Source organism: Salvelinus alpinus, chromosome 6, assembly GCF_045679555.1.
Source record: "Salvelinus alpinus chromosome 6, SLU_Salpinus.1, whole genome shotgun sequence".
In the NCBI taxonomy this organism is placed as follows: Eukaryota; Metazoa; Chordata; class Actinopteri; order Salmoniformes; family Salmonidae; genus Salvelinus; species Salvelinus alpinus.
In genome coordinates this window covers 35,384,638-35,408,064 of record NC_092091.1, presented here as the reverse complement: position 1 = coordinate 35,408,064, position 23,427 = coordinate 35,384,638, and the positions used below count along the sequence as shown (strand labels likewise).

At 42.1% G+C, this 23,427-nt stretch overlaps 1 protein-coding gene across 1 annotated transcript in view; it reads left to right on the top strand.

Annotated features, from left to right (window-relative positions):
* Positions 1 to 23,427, top strand: part of LOC139578624 (transforming growth factor beta receptor type 3-like) — a 142,840-nt gene that overhangs the window by 109,145 nt on the left and 10,268 nt on the right. Inside the window, exons 11-16 of the mRNA XM_071406471.1 lie at positions 60 to 230; positions 829 to 1,032; positions 2,326 to 2,619; positions 3,713 to 3,845; positions 10,393 to 10,443; positions 10,631 to 10,738. Of these exons, the coding sequence (XP_071262572.1) occupies positions 60 to 230; positions 829 to 1,032; positions 2,326 to 2,619; positions 3,713 to 3,845; positions 10,393 to 10,443; positions 10,631 to 10,738 (961 nt within the window). The remainder of the gene's footprint in view (positions 1 to 59; positions 231 to 828; positions 1,033 to 2,325; positions 2,620 to 3,712; positions 3,846 to 10,392; positions 10,444 to 10,630; positions 10,739 to 23,427) is intronic.

Genomic DNA, 23,427 nt, shown 5'->3' with positions numbered 1-23,427 from the left:
CATACTGTATCTGAACTGTGTTCACTGATGTGTTCAATTCCGCTGTGGTTGACATCCAGATCTTGATAAGTCATGCTGAGCCTAAGGATGGGAGTGGTGGTCCCCCAGATGACGAGGATCTAGAGTCCGGAGACGTGACCTTCCCTGGGGAGGCAGAGGAGCTGGAGAGGCTGGAGAGGGCTGCTTTCCTGGAGCACACCACGGATCCTGATCACAGATCCTCCATTCGGGTAAGACATCTATAATATATTTTGATTCTATATGACTCACTCTCTCTCAGGACCAGAACACAGGTCATCCATTCTGGTAAGACATTTAGCTATATGACTCTCTCAATTATTATTATTTTTTAAACATTAGGTCTCCCTCGAAAAAGAGGTTGGTTTTTAACCTCAAGGGAGTTTATTCTGGTTAAATTGAGGCTAAATGAAAAAGGAATTAAGAGTGCAGCTTTGCATGACAGGGCCTGCCTGGGTTTGGGAGAGCTGGGAGTCAAGACCAGACCACTAATCATAAATAAATTGACTCCCATCTTATAGATGGCGCCGTACTATATGGCTGCCGTCGTGCGTGCGCCGACCCAATTTAATATTTTGTTATTTTTTTGCCGTTTAACTTTTTTTTGCAAAAAAAAATTATCCTCTGAACATCAGATCGGCAGTTACTATCCTCAATTCCGGCTTCAACTTCAACTTTGACTTATCTGCCTTGGGCTATTTGTTTAATTCCTACCGAATTACATATTTATTTGTTTAGCTCGTCTCTCCTTCTCCATCCAGTTCAACTGTTTTGATTGGCTGTCTCTCCTTCTCTGTCCCCCTCCCCCAGTTCAACTGCACCTACAGAAAGAACCAGAACACCCTAGGAGGATCAGGATCATCAGGATCGTTTTCCCACTTCGCCCCGGTAGCTAAGGAACCAGTCAGAACCGACGTGATGTTCAACATGGAGCTGTACAACACCCAACTCTTCCGCTATCCGTCAACCCAGGCCTTCCACACCGTTTCCAAAAATAAACAGGTCTTCGTAGAGGTAAATGGAGCAGTGAACTACTACAAACGCACTGTACCAGGCTGGCTGTAACCGTTTGGAATATATTGAAGTAATACATTGTGTCTGTTGTATTTTTCGGCTGTTTGTGGTTCGCTCAGATGAAGATAGTTAGTAGGCTGGTATCCAGATGTTAGGACCTGAATTGTCGGAGCGATTTCACAAGTTCTGTGTGCGTGTTTCTGTCTCTCTTAGATATGAGGCCTGTCAAAACAACAGTGAGGACTGTTCTGTGTGTACGCTGTGTCTGGACTGTTGGGTCCACTTTCATCTTTGAATGTTTTAGCTTCCACAGGGTCCGTTGATATTTGGTCTGGGTCGGGAGAATATAAAGCTAACATCTCCTCTTTCTGCTGTTAGCTATCCCACAGCCATGGGCTCTGTCCTCCCCTCAGTGTCCTGGCACATATGACACTTCTATTTATTCTGTCTGGCAAGTCCAGAATGCACCTTGCAAATAGTACTGAACAATTATTACTAGAGAGGTCCTACAGGGAGGTTGTGTAAGAAAAGCTAGAGATTCATACTGAGCCCACTCTCTCCCACATCACACCTCTCACACTGGGATGAGACCTGCCATGCCCTGTCCTGGTCCCTGAGACTATGGCCCAAACTAAGGTGTGTAGGAAACTGCTGTTGTGTTTAAGTCCCTGTCGACCATGAAAACTGTCATTTTGAAAGCGGCGTGTGTGTGTGCCTGTGCATGCATGTCTGTGTCTGTGCTTTTGACTGGACAAGCTTTTTGACAACCTTGGCATGGTGATGGCACCGACACAAAACAGAAAAACAGATTTAGGTTTTCAGTGAGAGAGAAAAAAAGGACAAAAAAGCAGCAGAGGGATAATAACTCATGGAAATGCCTTGTGGTCTGCCGTCGGAGAGATCCTCTTAAAATGTTTTGAAGGGACTGAAATCCGCTTCAGGATTTGTGATTCTTGGACCTGATAACACTCTGATAGTGTTCCTTTTGCTTGTTCTCTGTGTTAAAACAAATTGTCAGGTCCTGGACTGACAGAGTGTACGGACGTATGCCAAGATGGTGCTCTTCACAAAACTTTGCAGGCCGAAACAGATAGTTTGTCAATTTGACGACGTCGATGAGAGGTTTCAACAATAAAATCATTGGATACCTTTAAAGGCTATATCAATCATATAGCCTGAGCCTCCACACATTGCTTACACGTTATAAACGGTAAAACATTTGTATGACTTAAGTTTATTGTTTTTATAAAAAATGACAATTTTTTCCCCCTTCTCTTTTCTCCCGTGCTTCAGATTGGAGCCTTCAAAGTCGACCCAGAGCTAGGGTTCATGATCCAGACCTGTTTCATCTCTGCCAACTCCAACCCGAACATCCCGTCTTACTACACCCTGATCGAGAACATCTGCCCTACGGACGACACGGTCAAGTACTACCCTCAGAGAGATCTCCCTATCCCCCACTCCCAGACCGACAGGAAGAGGTTCAGCTTCACCTTCAACTCACCCTTCAACGAATCGTTGCTGTTTCTGCACTGTGAAATGTCTCTCTGCTCCAAGAGACCCTACAACAACCAGGGACGGGCTATGGTACGTTGTTTTTCTTTCGTGTCTGTTCATCCTGTACGCTACGACCTCTAAAACAAAGTAGAAGAGAGAAGCTTAGTATTTTGATTTGATATCAGTAATATTATTTATTGGGATAGATTTACTGTATGTTTTGAATAGAAAGGGGGAGTATGAAGAGTTGTGGAGGTCGGCCCAGGGATTGAACCCTGGAACCCAGGTGTAGTCCAGAGCCGGCTGTGCCACTGCCAAACCATCTGCCTCTTTCAGGGCCCTACTTCAAGTAACACAGATTCAACTGGCATGACCTGAATCTGTGGTCTGTGCAATGATTCATACATTTTATGGTCATTTGAGCAGCATTTAGCGTAGGTTAGGTCTGTGCTCCAGTCTGCGGAGATTTGGCACCAAGCTAGGCCTGCTGCACAATCTGCCAGTCTCAATCCATTCTGAACCAGAAGCAGGAAGCATACATCTACTTAAGGTTTCTAAGTAACCGTCTGTAGAACCAAAACAAGCCACTAGCTCAAGTGTCACTTCACTTTTCCTTCCTTCGCCTCGCTGTACTGTAGCCTCTCTCTCGCTCCCCCCCACTCTCTCAATCTCTGCTATGTCATTGCACTTTCATAACCTTTTCCAAGCAGTTCTTTCTGCTCAGTGCTCCCCCACCCTCTCTCTATCTGGGTCTCTGATGGTATTCTATATTAAAACTGATTCAGAGTCAGGCTGGGGCTCCAAACTGAGCAGCACTGCAGCTGGATGTTTACATTATGGTTAGTATAGGGATCAGGGGGAAGGAACACAAGTTCTCACTAGGTATGATTTCTCACAAATTATATGTGTGGTTAAAGATCAAAAGGGATGCTTGGTCTTGGGCAAAGGTGTAGAGATTTGATGTATCGATTGGTCTTATAAACTGCTTTTGATCATATGAATACATGTAACAGTCTCATGGCTGATAAGTAAATCATACAAAAAACTGTACATTTTAATGGGAATATTAATGAGTTATGTTTACATATGAATTAAATGCATAAAAAGTTCATGTGGTATATGAAATCCAAGGCTGAGTTATCGGGGATTCCTCAGTGGTCCTATTGTGTTTCTCTCCATGCAGTGTATCCAACCGGACGAGGCGTGTACGTCTGTCAACGGAGAGATCATCCTAGCCATGATGATGAACGCCAAGACTTCTACCAAGACCCTGGTGGTGGTGGTGGAAGGACATGACACAGTGGAGGAGGGACCAGGTGAGTGGACTAAGAAAGCTAACGTACTGTACAGCCCTCATATCCAATGTAACCTCTATGATGAACCAGCTTATCCAGAATATATGGGGAGGATGGCATAAATATGCTGAAGTAAGAAGTTCTTGAAAGTACTCATTCCCTCTTTCCCTTCTTCCCTTCCTCTCAATACATCAGAGCAGTGATGTAGTCAAGTCACTAAACCTGGAGTCCGAGTCGAGTCCCATGTCCCTAGTGTTCGATTCCTTTATACTCAAGCCACGAGTCTCTTGGTAGTGCTAAAAGCTGCGGTCCAACCATTTAAAAAAAAAATTTTTTTTTTAAATGAAATGATATTACAGTGTTGCACGTTTGTAACGCTAAATAGATAATACAGCCATCTAACATTTTCTGTTGTAGCTAATATGTTGAATTATGCAAGAGAGAGATTTTCTGACAACAAATCAAATCAAATTTTAGTCCAAGTCTGAGTCACCACTGGTCGAGTCACGAGTCATGATAATCGTGATTTGAGTCCGAATCAAGTCCGAATCCTGGACTCGAGTATTACAACACTGCATCAGAGTATAATATTAGTGTAGTCTCGCAAGACATACTGAAAGTCTCATTCTAACATTATATGGCCGTCATTGTAAATAAGAACAAATTCTTAACTGACTTGCCTAGTTAAATATAGGTTACATTAAAAAAAATATGAATCTCTGTGGAGAAAGTCTTAACTGAGACATACTGTATGTGCAGTCTGCCTAACTAAGACACATGCTGAGCCAGTTGGCCAGAGGAGACAGAGCTGTGTTGAGGGTCATTGAAAAAGAACAGGAAGACAGAGTAAATAAGAGAACTGGGTGGCAGGAAGGACATCCCAGAGAAAACCAACTTCAGTTCTGCAGGAAGAGAGGCAGAGAAAACTTTTCAAGTCACAATGCAAAGCGCATCGCATCCTCCCTCAGTCCCCTGCCTCCCTGCATCTGGAGTTTATTTGTGTGTGGTGTGTGTGTGGGGGGGGGGGGGTGGTGGAAAGTGTGCTCATTGGAGCATAGCTTGGGTTTGGGGGGCTTGCTGCTAGCACTGAGGCCCCATTCCAGTTCTACCACAGTTCTACCAAGCAATACTGTGCAGAAGGAGCGGAAAAGACGAGTCATCCACATCCATCCAGCACGGAGCTCCAGTTGTTTTCATTTAGCCCTTCTCTGTGGCCTCCCCTTCCCGGTAGAGAGAAGGAGGTAAGGAGGGAGGGAGGGAGAGGAGTGGAGTGGTCTTCTCGCTAGCTTTGGGAGTGTATCCAGAGCTAGAGGCCTCCTCATCGCTACATTAGTCAAATGCTTTTTCACTCCCTCCGTCAGGCACAGAGGGCTGGGTGTGTGTATGGGTGTGTGTGATCAGATGGGGAGGTCCTGGGATCACGCAGTCCCAGGATCACTCACATTACAGAGGACAAAACAGAAAAAATGTCTGATAAAACTGCAGTTGTGTGCGGGCGTGTGTGTTGTGGTCCATGCGTCGTTAGGCTGGCTGGTCCAGGGAGTTCTGATACCAAACATCACATTGCACCCATTATGATCTAAACCATAGATGGGGTGATATCATGAGAGCCCATTTGCTGTTTTCACTGCCAGGGCTTTTCCAATCAGCTTCCCCTTATGGGGTGATTACATCAACAAGTGGACTGTGGTCGGTGGGTGGGATGAGTTAACCCCTTTTGACTCACAAGTTGCGTCCCAAATGGCACCCTATTCCCTATGGGTCCTGGTCAAAAGTAGTGCACTATAAAAGGAATAGGCTGCCATTTAGGATGCAATACTTGACTCACAGGTTTAATCATACTGTGTTAATCACTAAGGGCTGCCATTGTGCCCAGAGCAAATGAAGCATGGCAAACAGTAATGGGGACTTGGGGAGTGTTTACTAATGGACTTGATTTGGCCTGTGTTAACGAATGAGCACCATGCCACTGCAGGGCCTGAATATTGGGCACAGACTCAGAAACGGCACCCTATTCCCTATATAGTACATTACGCAAATGTTCCGGTGCATGTGTTTAAGTAAGCACAGATATGCCAAAAAATCTACTGGAAAAAAAGACAGCTGGGCTCAGAAACCATGATTTTAATACAAAGGCATCTCTAATGGTGAGATGGCAAAGAAAACAAGCAGTCTTTTCAAAGCAGCTGGAGTCCTGCACTGGACAGGATCCCAATGAGTTCAGCTTGATCTACAAATCAAAGAGGGCAGTTTGGTGCACGGAAAGACATAAATGCCTCAAAGCTCAGCCATCAAAGGTACATTTACTGCCTCACAGCATCAATACATTTTCAACGTTTTTATGGAACTGCGAGCTGTAAGGAAATGGTAACAAAATCATCCATTTCCCCCTAGTTACCTACATGAAAAAATACTACAGTTTACTATAGAATATTACAGTAGTTACTATAGAATTCTATAGTAAAGTGTAGTATGCTGTAGAATACTATACTACACACTGCAGTATCACTTGATCATGTGTAATACTTACTATAGAATGTTATAGTATACTGTAGAATACTATAGTAAATACAACCGTTTTATCCCAAAAATTAAGCAGTAGTAAATCTTACAGTAATGTCCGCAAAAATGCCATAGTCTGCAAAAACACTTCAGTAAGTACTACAGTATTTAATTTGCATATACCCTTCCCATTCCCTCCCCCATATCAACATTTGTGCCACCCGTAAGTGAGAAACCTAAATGCCAAGTATAGACCATATATTGTGTTGCCTACAGGTCATACAAAGGACCAGAAGCTCTGAACTCTTCATTCAGAACCCAGTTATACCTACCTACAGGTCCTGGAAAATGTGCACTTTTAGTATTTCTTCAGTAGGTTTCCTGAAGGAGAAAGCCTCCACTTCTATGTCAAAGATAATTTAAAAAAATATATATATAGTAAATATTACACTAATGTCCTCAAAAACACTACAGTAAATTCTACAGTATACTACAATCCGCAAAAACACTACATTAATTACTACAGTATATATTAGTTATTTTATTACAGTATTTATACTATAGTTAACTGTAAATACTACAGTATACTACAGTAAATACAAATTTCAGGTTTTAGTACAGTGAAAGGCCTATCTTGCAATCTCTAAACCCAACAATGCAGTAATCAATAACAATGTAATACTAAAAATAACATAAGGTAGAACAAAAACACGCAAGAAATTAGAAATAAAAGAATACGAGAAAGTAAGTAAGCATACTATATACAGGGTCAGTTCCAGTACCATTTACAATGTGCAGGGATACTGGAGTGATAGATAGATATGTAAATACTACAGTATTCACTGTGTTTATGCCGACTTTAGTCCACAAAAACACTACAGTGAATACTGCAGGAAAGTATGCAAAAAAACTACAGTGAAAACTATAGTATTTATACCATAGTGTACTATAGTATTTGTCATGTGTTTATTAGTGAAAGAGACAGTAGCAGTGTTCGAATACTCAGACTAACTGTACTATTGTGAAGTAAATTGAGTATGTTGTATGATTATTGGTCATAGTATGGATATAGTTAATATGCCAAAAGTTCCCTTAACGTCGTACTAAATTCGAAGTTTACAAGTAGTGGACACTTTCCGTGCTTTTAGGGCCCATAATGCAATTCTTCAGAAAACGGGCGTTATTTCACTACGTTTTCAGATTTGAAGAAAATGGTGGAAAATAGGCAGCCGAAGTTTAACGAGAACGGATAAAAATTCATTGCTTTAACTAATTATGACTAATGTTATGAAAATGTTGAGCAATATAATAAAGTAATGACTTTTCAAAGTAATGACTTTTCAAACACGTTATGTTAGCTGATAATTTGTTAGCTACGCTATCCTTACGAACCGCATAGCATATCATTACAGCAGTATGTACCGGTATGTTAGCTAGCTACCTAACGTTAGTTGGCTACTAATACATCAACTTACCAGCATATTAACTATATGCTATCTAACTAACTACCCAATGTTTATTGACTTGATTATTCACGTCATTCTTAGCTTAGCTAAGTGGTATAGTCGTTGTGCGTTCTCAATGGACATTGTTAATTCTGGCTACCTACTCCAATTTCCGAGCACTCTCGTTGAATATGGCCGGTGTCAGTAAATATCGGGGAAAAAGTGCAATTCAATTATTGCCACCAACGCTCTGGATAACATGAAAACAGCCTAACCAGCTCTGCTAGTGCGAGTAAAATGGCCAGGGTGAGGTGTTCTCTCATTCGTGTCTGGAAGTAGCTAGCAAGTTAGCCAGTTAGCTTGGGTGCTTGATTGCCTTTGTGAGGTCAGAACGCTTTGATCAACCCTACTCCTCGGCCAGAGCGTCCAGTTTGCGCTCTGAACGCTCCGAGAGCTAAACGCTCTGAATTTATGAGCGCACTCTGGCACTCCAGATTGAATTGACGAACACACCCGAAATCATAAGATGTCTAGCTAGTAATTTGTTATGCTAACAAGCTAGCAAGAGGTTGCATAGCAACAGCATCAACTTCCAGTAGACAGGCAAAGCGCTAGTATGCTCAACTGAAAGGATACCGTTCGTTTACAGTATACTAAAATTAACTAGTAGTATATAGTCATTAAGTATGTAGTATACAGTATGGGTATTCGAACACAGATAGTGAGTAGTGTTGAATAGTGGTAAGAACCTTGAGCTACGAAAATAAGTCTCCCCACACTTGAATCAGATGCAGGTTTCAGTGCTAAGCTTCCGATAAAATATATAATTTGCTAAGCTTTCAGTCAACAGCCAACTTTGTTAGAGCACCGCCATTTTGAATCCCCTGTTCCATATCTCCCTATGCCTTCCTTTAACTTGTTTACAGTATAGAAATTATACAACACATGAAACTGTCTGACTGAGTGCCTGTTAGCTGACTGTCTGACTGAGTAAGTTGTGCAACCAAGTCAAATGGTGTATTGTTTATCTGAATACAGACCTCAGATGTCAAGGATCTCACAGGGACTCCATTTGTCAATTGTACACACTTTGGGGAGACGGGTTGGAGTTCAGGGTTCAGAGGGTAAGAGAAACAAGGCACCACATCACTGAAGGAGTGTTCTTCTGTTCCACTCTGTGAACAGCAAAGTCTGTGCAAACAAATGACGTTGACTCTATTGAGCGGCTATCGTTTCAGGGTCAACTGTGCCTACAGCTTAAGGAGATGAGAACATTGCCACGCCTTAAGTTTCCTTTCTGTCTTTCACTCTGTCTCTCTCCCCCTCTCTCTCGCCGTTCCTCTCACACATGTAGCGGAGCTGAAATCATTGTGAATGCTACATAAGTATGAAGAACAAAGCTTTGCTTCTTACATTGAGAATGGTTGGACCTCAGGGAGTCTTTCATACTGTTGTCAGATGTGCTAGTTGCAGAGTTGGTCTGGGAGGATGACACAGCTGACCACTCACCCATCTTTATTAGAGCACATGGGCGGGCGAGGCTAGGCGGGAACAGGGCAGTGACCCTTACACAGAACCTCAGAGCTCTCACCCATACTCGGAATCTCAGCCGGCCCAAAACCCCAACTGAGGTGGGGCTATCCATTCATAGTCTGACCTGGCTTAGAAAGTTATTCTACAACAGTACTGTAAAACGAGTAGTGGTTAATGTAACTCCTTTAATCACTGCGGCTCCTCTATCCTCTCCTCTGACCTGGAACTCGTTGGGCGTCTCTGGGTGTTAACGGGTCAGCTTTGCATTCTCTACATAACAGGCCGAAAGGAACAGATAAGACTGGAGAGGAGGAGCAGTGGGAGGGAGGGATGGAGGGGATAGATTGGGAGGTGGAGGGGGACTGTCATGGAGCGGTTTGGAGGGGAGGGGGAAAGGGATGGAGGGTTGAAGATAGGGGGGGCTGTTGTGTTACCAAAATCTCCTGTGATGGTTCTGTCATCGTCTGTCACGAGGGAATGAAAACCCAAAGGTGTTCTTTCCCAGAATAGCTGTTCATTGTGCCGGAGTCTTGGACCCGGACCAAGCCTGCTCTTGAGTTCGCCTCTACACAATAAGCGCCATTGTATTGTTTGTTCAGAAGTAATTAGAAGCTAATTTGACTTTTGAAAGCCATCCAGATGACCGGAAATGAAGGAGTAAGCTGAGACCTGTTAGAAGTCAACAGGTTCATCTCTGCACTCTATTCCTTTGATTGTGTACTACTTATGACCAGGGCACATAGGGCTCTGGCCAAAATAAATGCACTTTATTGGGGATAGGGTGCCATTTGATACATAGACTTAAGATTCTGTTAGTTAGCTACTGGAACTGCATTGAGTTGCATCAGATCTCTGTACCACATTCGTTAGAACTACAGTTATCAACACAATGTCATTTTCAGGATCTGGTTATCCCAAGGTAGTTATGTCCATTGGGTTGCTCAGGTTCCATTCATAGGCACTGGCACTTTACGTCACAGCAAGTGTTCTTGACGCTTCAACACGTAGTTGAGATGTGGTGTTTTCGTGCATCTACAAATGTGTTACATTGTTGTTCTGTGTTAATACCAGTCTGTTTTATGTTTCAGTGCCTCCCACCCGCACGGCAACACAAGGCCCTCCTGACCCACCAGGGGAAAGTAAGTCAGTCATTGCTAGGAGATTCTAAACCAATGGTTTTTGTATGTCAGGATTTTATCACTTTGACAAAATAACTGTTGACCAGATTGAGTTATGTTATTTGCATATAACTTGTTTTCATACGGTCATGTCCAGAGAAAAAGAAATGCCGTTGAATAAAGAAATCGGCCTTTTCTCATCCCTCAGCTGTTTTGTATGTGTTGGACACCCCGACCGTGGTTGGGATCGCCTTCGCCGCATTTGTGATCGGGGCCCTGTTGACCGGAGCCCTGTGGTTCATCTACTCTCATACAGGTACGTCATTCTGACCTGTCCCTTTACCTACTGTATCTAGAGACAAAGGTAGGTCTTGCCATGCAGGGCTTCCTTAAAAAGAGACCTTGGTATCAATGGGACTCCCTGCCTAAATAATGGTTAAATAAATAAATACATCATACAGTTACATCTACACTGGCATACTACTTAGAATGTATACCCAATACATTGCTTCATTTCAAATGGAATGGAACATTCACTAGTGCTATGCTAGTTTGGAACGTAGACCCTCATTGGAACGTACTGTATACATCTGTAGTCTGTCCATTTACCTGCTGCTGCATCTGGTCGTACCTGCTGGCCCTCATGTAAGAGTGAAGGTTTCTCCTTGATGGTAACCTCTCGTCACCAGGGTTAGGCTCAATTCGAATTGAAGGCAGTCAAAAAGTAGAAGCTAGTTATTTCAATAGTTTTTACATTTCTGAATTTTTCATTCAAATCACTTCCTGAATTGACTGCAATTCAAATTGAGCCCAACTCTGATGGAAAGATAAGACCATCTAAAGAATGTCCTAAACATCACAGTGCCAGAATGCTGCTATTCTATAATTGGAAAACATCCAAGAGCTGACAGAGGCGAGTTAACAATAACACATTGACTCCTCTACTGTAAATATATCCTGTTTGTCAGCGTAAGCGGCTCTTCTCTTTCCTGCTTTTGAATGGGTCTTAGGTCCTGTGGGGTGGTCAGGAGTGGTCAGTGAGTATTCTCAGACACAATGGCCTCTGCTCGGACAGAGAGGGGACTGGCTGGGAGCTGGAATTTCCCCTGTCCATTTTGTGGTGCACTCGCCATTCGGCTCGCAGGAAGAGAGACACAATCTGTCCGTTAGACGCCAAGACCTTGCCCTCCAGCATCCCCATTCTGGTGAACTCTGATCCCTGCTGACCTTTAGTAGGAAGTGTGGTGGTCCCTGAAGTCTGCAGAGGACACTCCAGCACATACTGTAGAACAAAACAGGCCTGTCTGTGCTGGTTGGCTGACCGTGGATCTGCCTGGCCTGCCATTATGTTGGTGACCCCTCTTCATCCATTCCTGATGTGTTCTACACAGAACACAGTAAAATCATTCATAAACAGGATCAGTGGGTTCTGTGCTGAGGACCCCAGCTGCATATACTCTTAGAAAAAAGGGTTCCAAAAGGGTTCTTTGTGGGGGGGATAGGGTTTTAGCTTTTTGGAATACAAGAGTTCTTTGTAAGGCAAAGGGTTCTACCTAGAACCTTTAACATCCTAAGAACAGTTTTTTGGGAAGAAAGCATTCTGATGCAAGAAGGGTTCTTTGGAAGGTAAGAAGGGTTCTACATAGAACCATATATCATATTTCCCAGCATGCTTTATGGCAGGGAGATTTACAGAATTGTTTGTTTTAATATATGTGTTTTTGCATTGATTGATTGATACATTTTATGCTACACAAAGATAAATAACAAAGTTTCCTAAACTAATCCAATATATTGCACCCGTTACTGAGATGGTTGTTCCAGTTTGAATACTGAGATTACATCAATCATCTAATCTTCCCTACCCCGGCAGTGTTTTAGAATGCAGGTTGCGGGTGATTAACAATTCCACTTGTTGGATATCCTAACTCTGTCTGGATTCCAATAGTAATTACACATCACTTTGCAAGCCAGCATAATGTGACTTGCAGGCCTGATGTGGCCTGTAAACCAGGAGATTCCTAACACCCCTGTGTTAGGGTACAACTAGGCCCTCAAAGTAAGGCCTTTTACATTAAATGTATTGTCATAAATAATTACATTTTAAAGGGTGATAAGGCTAGTGGAACTTTTCATAGAGGTTTCTAGGATGAACCCTCCAAAGATAAAAAGCTTCCCGGTAGAACCCTTCATAGACGGTTCTAGGAATAACCTTTTTAGATGATAAAATTGTTCTTGGTAGAACCCTTCATAGAGGGTTCTAGGTAGAACCATATACAGGGGGTTCTTTGAATAACCCTACATAGAGGGTTCTAGATAGAACCCTCTGCAAAGGGTTCTACCTAGCACCAAAAAGGGTTCCACTATGGGGACAAACAGAAGAACCCTGTATGGTTCTACTTAGCACCTTTTTTCTAAGAGTGCATAGAACAGACTAGTACTTTATTCTGCCCGCCGGTTTAGCCGGCCCTGTGTACTGTATGCCTACTATGCTGTTGTTGGCCCCTCTTCACCAATCCATGATGTGTTCTCAGTGGGAAACTGTGAAATCTCTTCATGAATAGAATCAGGGAGCTCTAATGAATTTCCTTAGGTGGGATAATAAAGTTGATCTAATCTACGTGAGGTCATTACAGAGATGTGTGTCAGATACAGTATAATGTAGAAGCAGTAGGGTAACAGTATTGATGGGGGGGGAAATCCATACAGTTACATATTGCAATATTTTTTGAGGACGATATTATATTGATACTTTGACTACAAGTATCGCATTTTTGCTAGGTAACGTTAGCTTGTGCCAGTTTGCTGTACCTTCGCCAAAACTCCGGTATTTTTCATACTATAGCTTGTTTTCCATCTTCTTTTTAAATAGTGAGCCAACATGTTTTCGGCACCATGACTGATCAAAACAAATTTTCTCATGTTCTCTCGTCTCTCTGTAGCAGACATACAGTTGAAGTCAGAAGTTTACATACACTTAGGTTGGAGTCATTAAAACTCGTTTTTCAACCACTCCACAAATTTCTTGTTAACAAACTATAGTTTTGGCAAGTCGGTTAGGACATCTACAAGTCATTTTTCCAACAATTGTTTACAGACATATTATTTCACTTATAATTCACTGTATCACAATTCCAGTGGGTCAGAAGTTTACATACACTAAGTTGACCGTGCCTGTAAACAGCTTGGAAAATTCCAGAAAATGATGTCATGGCTTTAGAAGCTTCTGATAGGCTAAGTGACATAATTTCAATTGGAGGTGTACCTGTGGATGTATTTCAAGGCCTACCTTCAAACCCAGTGCTTCTTTGCTTGACATCATGGGAAAATCTAAAGAAATCCACCAAAACCTCAGAAAACAAATTGTGGACCTCCAAGTCTGGCTCATCCTTGAGAACAATTTCCAAACGTTTGAAGGTAACACGTTCATCTGTACAAACAATAGTATGCAAGTATAAACACCATGGGACCACGTAGCCGTCATAGCGCTCAGGAAGGAGATGTGCTCTGTCTCCTAGAGATGAACGTACTTTGGTGCAAAAAGTGCAAATCAATCCCAGAACAACAGCAAAGGACCTTGTGAAGATGCTGGAGGAAACAGGTACAAAAGTATCTCTATCCACAGTAAAACAAGTCCTGTGTTGACATAACCTGAAAGGCCGCTCAGCAAGGAAGAAGCCACTGCTACCGCCATAAAAAAGCCAGACTACGGTTTGCAACTGCATATGGGGATAAAGATCGTACTTTTTGGAGAAATGTCCTCTGGTCTGATGAAACAAAAATAGAACTGTTTGGCCATAATGACCATCGTTATGTTAGGAGGAGAAAGGGGGAGGCTTAGAAGCCGAAGAACACCATCCCAACCGTGAAGCACGGGGGTGGCAGCATCATGTTGTGGGGGTGCTTTGCTGCAGGAGGGACTGGTGCACTTCACAAAATAGATGGCATCATGAGGCAGGAAAATGATGTAGATATATTGAAGCAACATCTCAAGACATCAGTCAGGAAGTTAAAGCTTGGTCGCAAATGGGTCTTCCAAATGGACAATGACCACAAGCATACTTCCAAAGTTGTGGCAAAATGGCTTAAGGACAACACAGTCAAGGTATTGGAGTGGCCATCACAAAGCCCTGACCTCAATGCTATAGAAGATGTGTGGGCAGAACTGAAAATGCGTGTGAGAGCAAAGAGGCCTACAAACCTGACTCAGTTACACCAGCTCCGTCAGGAGGAATGGGCCAAAATTCACCCAACTTATTGTGGGAAGCTTGTGGAAGGCTACCCGAAACGTTTGACCCAAGTTAAACAATTTAAAGGCAATGCTACCAAATACCAATTGAGTGTATGTAAACTTCTGACCCACTGGGAATGTGATGAAATAAATAAAAGCTGAAATAAATCATTCTCTCTACTATTATTCTGACATTTCACATTCTTAAAATAAAGTGGTGATCCTAACTGACCTAAAACAGGGAATTTTTACTAGGAATTGTGAAAAACTGAGTTTAAATGTATTTGGCTAAGGTGTATGTAAACTTCCGACTTCAACTGGTATAGTGAGCAATATGTTTGGATCATCAAATGGCAATAAAATCACATTATTGATTTGCAATACATATAGAATTGTGAAAATCGCAATACATATCGTATCGGCATCTAAGTATTGTGATAATACTCTATCGTGAGGTCTGTGGCAATTCCCAGCCCTAGGCATCAGGCAGTCGTTTTACAGCTGTCTCCTGAGAAGTGCACATTGGATTAGTGTGGAAAACTCCTGAGGTATATTTCAGTGCATATAAATATACATACGAACAACAACTTACAGACGCACACAAACAATGTCTTCATCTCATCTGCCCAGACCTGCATGCTCACACCCCCATCCCTAATGCCTGCATTACTGTTTGCCACTTGGCCTTAAATTGTACCAAATCGCTTTTGTCGCCCGTGCTATTTCATTATTTAAATAATATATCATTAGATTTTTCCATTGTGTTAATGATTGCGGATTGATTGATTTCCATGTTTTTAGTATACATTTTTTCAAGATGAGTGATGAAAAGAGAATCCTCCAGTGCATTGGGAATCTCACTACACCCCCATGTCTTGAAATATGCAGACAGATGGATTAAAAGTACGTTTACATTGTAATACTTCTGACAGCCAACTTTCTAGCTCCGCCCATAACTTTTGGACTTTATAGCCGGGGTGTTCATTTCTACAGCTCGTTGGAGCGATCAGGTGTTAGGCGTGATTTACCTTATCTTCATCACGCTTGTTTATACTAGCACCTCTTTAAAACGTCCACTTCATAACACTTTTATGAGTTTCCTATAGAGACCCACCAAAAGAAACCCAAGCCTTAGATTGGCCTGTGGCCCAAAGATAGCTGAGGTCAGAAGTTGAACTTCTTTAGGGAAACAGGTGTATGGAATGTAGTTATATTAGGAGAGTATAGCCCTTTTAGAAGTGATTTAAAGAAAACACTGCAGGCATGTGGTTTTAATATTGGTGTTATAGCTTGTGGTTCCTCTGTTGGATCATAACAGGCAGAGAGGATTAGGTTGCGTCCCAAATGGCACTCTATTTCCTATACAGTGCTCTACTTTTGTTGAGGTCCATATAGCTATGGTCAAAAGTAGTGCACTATATAGGGAATAGGGTACTATTTGGGATGTATCCCTATTCTATTCTGCTGTAGTCTTGGAAACTATTGACTTGTAAGACCAACATATCCCTACATGGAAACATTGGCATAGTCAGGTTTTCTCCAAGAATATATATTTTCTCAAAAACACCTTAAAATATTTGCGGCATAATCTTTTTTTTAAACCAGTGAATGATGAAACATCAAATATACCCACACGTATCCCCTCCGGAGGCGAGGGACAATGTTAAATACAGGTTTGTTCACATTAAATGCCAAAACCACAAAAAAGGTATCTACACTGTCTCACCCACTCACAAAACATTAACATTGGTCTGTGTAGACCCCATTTGGCTAAATCCTTTAAAGAAAACTCTAAGATGACTGAAGCATTCTCCTGATGACTCAAAACTGACCCTTTCAACAGACTAGGCATGAGAACACATTCTAATCAGGTAGCAGTGTGAACTGTGGTTTCCCTTATCAGACTCTGCAGATAGGACTGCTAGCTCCTACTTTGATATTCCCCATAACTGGTATAGACGTTCACAAGTAGACCCAGGGGAGTGGAGGGTCTACTCTCAAGTATTCTTTATCATTACGTTGTGTTAGCAGCCACAGGGAAAGGGACATTTATTTAATAAAAATGTTAAATGAGAGATATTTGAACATAAACTGAAACAGCTATGAGAAAGTTGTTTATTCAACAAGATATCACTTCGGTATTAAATGTTTGTCCAAGAGGGAGGATAATCGTCTATGGGTGAAGTAAAAGTAGGTAAGGATTAAGGTTGTTAAAACAGAAAAAACTTGACGGTTAAGTTTAAGCATTCATTCCGACTGGTTAAGGTCAGGGTTAAGGTTTGGGATAAGGTTAAAACAGAAAAAAATCTAACGAGAGCCTTGCACAGGGATTGAACCCTCGATCCTCAGAGCCGAAGCGCGCAGTTTATGCCCTTCCTCTAGCCCCATCCACAACGCCCAAGCCTTGAGCCTACTGGATGGTAATACGTGCTCACATTGCCCCTTTTGGATGGTATTGAAGGCATCTCCCGATATCCTAGGGACCTGGACAAAACGTTGAATACTGAAGTCTATCGTCCAGTAGACTGGTGTGATCTCGCTGGTTTATTAAAGCAATGAGAGTGTCTTCAGTACAGTAGTGCATCCTGTTTATACAGGACGTGATAAGTACTAACCCCAATATCCCTCTATTTTAGGACATGGTACGGTAGGAATTTGGTCTGCGTCCCAAATGGTACCCTATTCTCTAAATAGTGCACTACTTTTGAACAGAGATCTATTGCCATTTGGGATGTGGAGGCTGCTGTTTATAAAGTTATAAAAGAGGAGCTGTGATCTTGCGGCCTGTGTTGGGATAGATCTCACCAAACGTTAAGGAGGTTGCCCCCGGAGACAGGGAGTGGGAGTTACCCGGGCTCCGAATGGAATGTGTGATGGAACAGGGTCAATAGACTGTTTCTTCACTTCAATGACAAGTGATGTCACCATATGAGACACTTCTCAATCTGGCCAGATGGTTCACAATAACATTTACAACAACATAACATTTGATTTATATAGCCTATTTGGATGGCTCATCATGAGATTTATAGATGCGTTTGTTTATAAGCTTTTTGTTTGTTCAAACTCTGTGAGAGTATGGTGGAACGCCAAGTATGTTTTTAGGGGTGAATAATAACTTCCATTTCTGTTGAATTTTCACTTAGGGTGTTTTCATACTTGGTCCCTTTCAGACAATTTTTGTGAACTTGGTGCAGTTTGCGTAATCTTTTGTGCAGTGTGGACACTCCAAAAAATTGAGGCAATCTCGAGAGGTGGTCTGAGTTTGGTTCGCTTGAATTCTGCGTTTCGGTTCCCCTTTTTAGGGCAATGCGAACACAAAGCTCCCCATGTTCACTTGCCATTATCCCCGCACCACACACTAGACTACTGCAACACCGTTTCCCATGCCATAACTCCTCACATTGGTACCACAAAAGACAGAAGATGATGGTTTGCGGAGAAAAAGGGCTGTTTTTGGATATTGATTAGCGATTGTCAAGAATGCACAGAAATTCCTAAATATGTGTGATGTTTAGTTCGGATTATTTGTTTGCCATTTTTTGATCTATAGGCTAAGAGAGCTTCATAAACTGTTAATTCGATTGTGGGATTTGAATAGTGGGAGAAGACAACAACATATTTGTTCAGAATCAGAACATACAGGTAGGTGTAGGGTACAAAATCAATTCTAGCTCTTAAAGGGGCAGTAGCCTACATGGGTGTTAAATGTTCAATTACAGAATTATTTAATCTGCAGTTATTATTCTGATATTTATTATTTTACCAATAATATTTACATGTTAATAGTATCTTCTCATTAAAACAATTATGTCTCATATTTTAACTAAATGCAATCTATTAGCTTCCAAAATGTAAGTAGGTACAGTTGAAGTCGGATGTTTACATACACCTTAGCCGAATACATTTAAACTCAGTTTTTCACAATTCCTTACATTTGATCCTAGTAAAAATTCCCTGTCTTAGGTCAGTTACGATCACCACTTTATTTTAAGAATGTTAAATGTCAGAATAATAGTAGAGAGAATGATTTATTTAAGCTTTTATTTATTTCATCACATTCCCAGTGGGTCAGAAGTTTACATACACTCAATTAGTATTTGGTAGAATTGCCTTTAAATTGTTTAACTTGGGTCAAACGTTTCAGGTAGCCTTCCACAAGCTTCCCACAATAAGTTGGGTGAATTTTGGCCCATTCCTCCTGACAGAGCTGATGTAATGGAGTCAGGTTTGTAGGCCTCCTTGCTCGCCCACACATTTTCTATGGGATTGAGGTCAGGGCTTTGTGATGGCCACCCCAATACCTTGACTCTGTTGTCCTTAAGCCATTTTGCCACAACTTTGGAAGTATGCTTGGGAGTCATTGTCCATTTGGAAGACCCATTTGCGACCAAGCTTTAAGTTCCTGACGGATGTCTTGAGATGTTGCTTCAGTATATCTACATCATTTTCCTTCCTCATATTGCCATCTATTTTGTGAAGTGCACCAGTCTTTCCTGCAGCAAAGCACCCCAACAACATGATGCTGCCACCCCCGTGCTTCACGGTTGAGATGGTGTTCTTCGGCTTGCAAGCGTCCCCTTTTTCCTCCAAACATAACGATGGTCATTATGGCCAAACAGTTTCATCAGACCAGAGGACATTTCTCCAAAATATAACATCTTTGTCCCCATGTGCAGTTGCAAACCGTAGTCTGGCTTTTTTATGGTGGTTTTGGAGCAGTGGCTTCTTCCTTGCTCAGCGGCCTTTCAGGTTATGTCGATATAGGACTCGTTTTACTGTGGATATAGATACTTTTGTACTTGTTTCCGCCATCATCTTCACAAGGTCCTTTGCTGTTGTTCTGGGATCGATTTGCACTTTTCGCACCAGAGTACGTTCATCTCTAGGAGACCGAACGTGTCTCCTTCCTGAGCGGTATGGCGGCTGCGTGGTACCATGGTGTTTATACTTGCGTACTATTGTTTGTACAGATGAACGTGGTACCTTCAGGCATTTGGAAATTGCTCCCAAGAATGAACAAGACTTGTGGAGGTCTACAATTGTTTTTCTGAGGTCTTGGCTGATTTCTTTTGATTTTCCCATGATGTCAAGCGAAGAAGCACTGGGTTTGAAGGTAGGCCTTGAAATACATCCACAGGTACACCTCCAATTGACTCAATTAGCCTATCAGAAGCTTTACATAATTTTCTGGAATTTTTCAAGCTGTTTACAGGCACAGTCAACTTAGTGTATGTAAACTTCTGACCTACTGGAATTGTGATACAGTGAAATAATCTGTCTCTAATGGTTTGTTGGAAAAATTACTTGTCATGCACAAAGTAGACTTGCTAAAACTATAGTATGTTAACAAGAAATTTGTGGAGTGGTTGAAAAACAAGTTTTAATGACTCCAACCTAAGTATAGGTAAACCTCCGACTACAACTGTATATCTACAGTAGCTGTCCGATAACACATTCTGATGGAATGGCTTTCCCTGCACTTTGTAAAAACCCGCAGTGCATTGAGTGAATATTGGTAAAATATCTTGGTTCCTTTCTAAGCATAGCAATGTAGAGGACTCTGACCACAAAATAGGTGAAGTGAACTGGCAAAAGAGTTGAGTCCTCACTCAAAGGCAAGTGCAGTGTGAATACAAACATGTATTCTTTGGGGGGGGGGGGGGGGGGATTCACTTTAAAGAGGACTGAGATAAATTATTTTAAAGAGGACTATGTGTGAAAACACCCTTAGTCTCTTATTGATATCAATGCATGACTAAGTGAAAATTCAAATGATGATTTACCCCTTAGAGTCCTACTAGGAGGCGAACTGACACAGAGAAGATAAGTTAAAGAGAGCTGAGGCCTTTTGTGTTTGAAAGCCCATGCAGGGTTCTGTGTGTATATGGACTGTGTTTAGCTGGAGCTCTTTGGCAACGCTGCTCTGTCAAACATTAGAGCAGAGAGAGAGAGATGAGGGGTCTGAAAGAGGGAACCAGACAGGCTGTGGGCCCAGAGCCACGCAACACACACACACCAGGGGAGGCTCCTCAGGGGAGGAACCTCTTCCTCAGTGAATTTCAGAAAATTAAAATAGTCAAACATTAAACAATTTGCAGCATGAACTGACATGGTTTCCACCCAATTCAAAGGATTAGAGAATGAATCTAGTACTAAAAGCATAAGCTACAGCTAGCTAGCACTGCAGTGCATGAAATGTGGTGAGTAGTTTACTCAGAGGGAGAAAGACAATACAGTGGTTTCACCTTTTAAAAGTTGTCATACTGCAGCACACCTTGCTGCAGCATTCTGTGGCACATTATTTAATAGTCAGTCATTTTTTCTGTTAATGCAAGTTAGTGCTAGTTTGACCACCAGAGGGGATCTTTGAGAAGCATTTGATAAATTCTCAGGTAATGCCAGAAGACTAAAACCTTTTTTGTAATACCATAGTATATAGGATAGATTTTAAGAAATGTGGCATAATTAATTTGATTAATATTATGGTGTTTCTAAAAAACGAAACCCTCATGGTTTCCGTTAGGATGGAATGGAAAATATGGCGCTGTACAACGTGTCGGTCGGGAGTAGGCTACAGCTTAAGAGGATTGGGGGATTCTAAATTGTTTGCCTTCATTAGACAACTTTGTTTCAATAGTTCTGTAAATCAGTGATATTTATTCCCATAGTAATATGGATCCATAACTAAATCAACATCTGTATTTTGAAAGAGTATTTGTATCATTATTTTATTATCGAAAGCATAATGCATTATGGGGCGGCAGGTAGCCTAGTGGTTAGAGTGTTGGACTTGTAACCGAAAGTTTGCTAGATCGAATCTCCGAGCTGACAAGGTAAAAATCTGTCGCTCTGCCCCTGAACAAGGCAGTTAACCCACTGTTCCTAGGCAGTCATTGAAAATAAAAATTTGTTCTTAACTGACTTACATAGTTAAATAAAGGTTAAAAAAAAAAATCAATAAAGATGTTGATGAAGAAATACTGTAATCACAGTCAGAAGACAGTTGAAGACACTTGCTTGCATGGAATTATGGAAAGGCTCAGTAAGAAATCTTTTTTTTATATATATATATATATATATTTTTTTTTACGTATAATGAGTGCTCTAACTCCCCCCTGCGGTGGTCTGGAGCAATGAAGCCGTGATGCCGTGGTACCTCTAAGTCCCGCTGCGTAAGCTCGCAACTTTTAAAGGAAGAACCACTGTGTTGAACAGTTTTGAACAAATTGAGAGAGAGAGAGCTAAATTCAGCAACAAAATAAACTCCTCTCATTGTCAACTGCGTTTATTTTCAGCAAACTTAACATGTGTAAATATTTGTATGAACATAACAAGATTCAACAACTGAGACATAAACTGAACAAGTTCCACAGACATGTGACTAACAGAAATGGAATAATGTGTCTCTGAACAAAGGGGGGTCAAAATCAAAAGTAACGGTCAGTATCTGGTGTGGCCACCAGCTGCATTAAGTACTGCAGTGCATCTCCTCCTCATGGACTGCACCAGATTTGCCAGTTCTTGCTGTGAGATGTTACCCCACTCTTCCACCAAGGCAACTGCAAGTTCCCGGACATTTCTGGGGGGAATGGCCCTAGCCCTCACCCTCCAATCCAACAGGTCCCAGACGTGCTCAATGGGATTGAGATCCGGGCTCTTCGCTGGCCATGGCAGACCACTGACACAGGATGAGCCTGCAGGAAGGGTACCACATGAGGGAGGAGGATGTCTTCCCTGTAACGCACAGCGTTGAGATTGCCCGCAATGACAACAAGCTCAGTCCGATGATGCTGTGACACACCGCCCCAGACCATGACGGGCCCTCCACCTCCAAATCGATCATAAGCTCATTCCTTCGAAGGATAAACGCGAATCCGACCGTCACCCTTGGTGAGACAAAACCACGACTCGTCAGTGAAGAGCACTTTTTGCCAGTCCTGTCTGGTCCAGCGATGGTGGGTTTGTGCCCATATGCGACGTTGTTGCCGGTGATGTCTGGTGAGGACCTGCCTTACAACAGACCTACAAGCCCTCAGTCCAGCCTCTGAGCCTATTGCGGACAGTCTGAGCACTGATGGAGGGATTGTGCCTTCCTGGTGTAACTCGGGCAGCTGTTGTTGCCATCCTGTACCTGTCCCACAGGTGTGATGTTCAGATGTACCGATCCTGTGCAGGTGTTGTTACACGTGGTCTGCCACTGCGAGGACGATCAGCTGTCCGCCCTGTCTCCCTGTAGCACTGTCTTAGGCGTCTCACAGTACGGACATTGCAATTTATTGCCCTGGCCACATATGCAGTCCTCATGCCTCCTTGCAGCATGCCTAAGGCACGTTCACGCAGATGAGCAGGGACCCTGGGCAGCTTTCTTTTGGTGTTTTTCAGAGTCAGTAGAAAGGCCTCTTTAGTGTCCTAGGTTTTCATAACTGTGACCTTAATTGCCTACCGTCTGGAAGCTGTTAGTGTCTTAGCTACAGTTCCACAGGTGCATGTTCATTAATTGTTTATGGTTCATTGAACAAGCATGGGAAACAGTGTTTAAACCCTTTACAATGAAGATCTGTGAAGTTATTTTGATTTTTACGAATTATCTTTGAAAGATAGGGTCCTGTCAAAGGGACGTTTCTTTTTTTGCTGCGTTTATATTTCATTGTATATATATTTTTCACTACTTAGCTAGCGTCAAATGCAGCTAGCTAGTTTAGCCTACTCAAACAGAGAGGGATGCTATGTTAGCTAGCTGGATATGGCTATCCAACACTGGAACTTTTCCA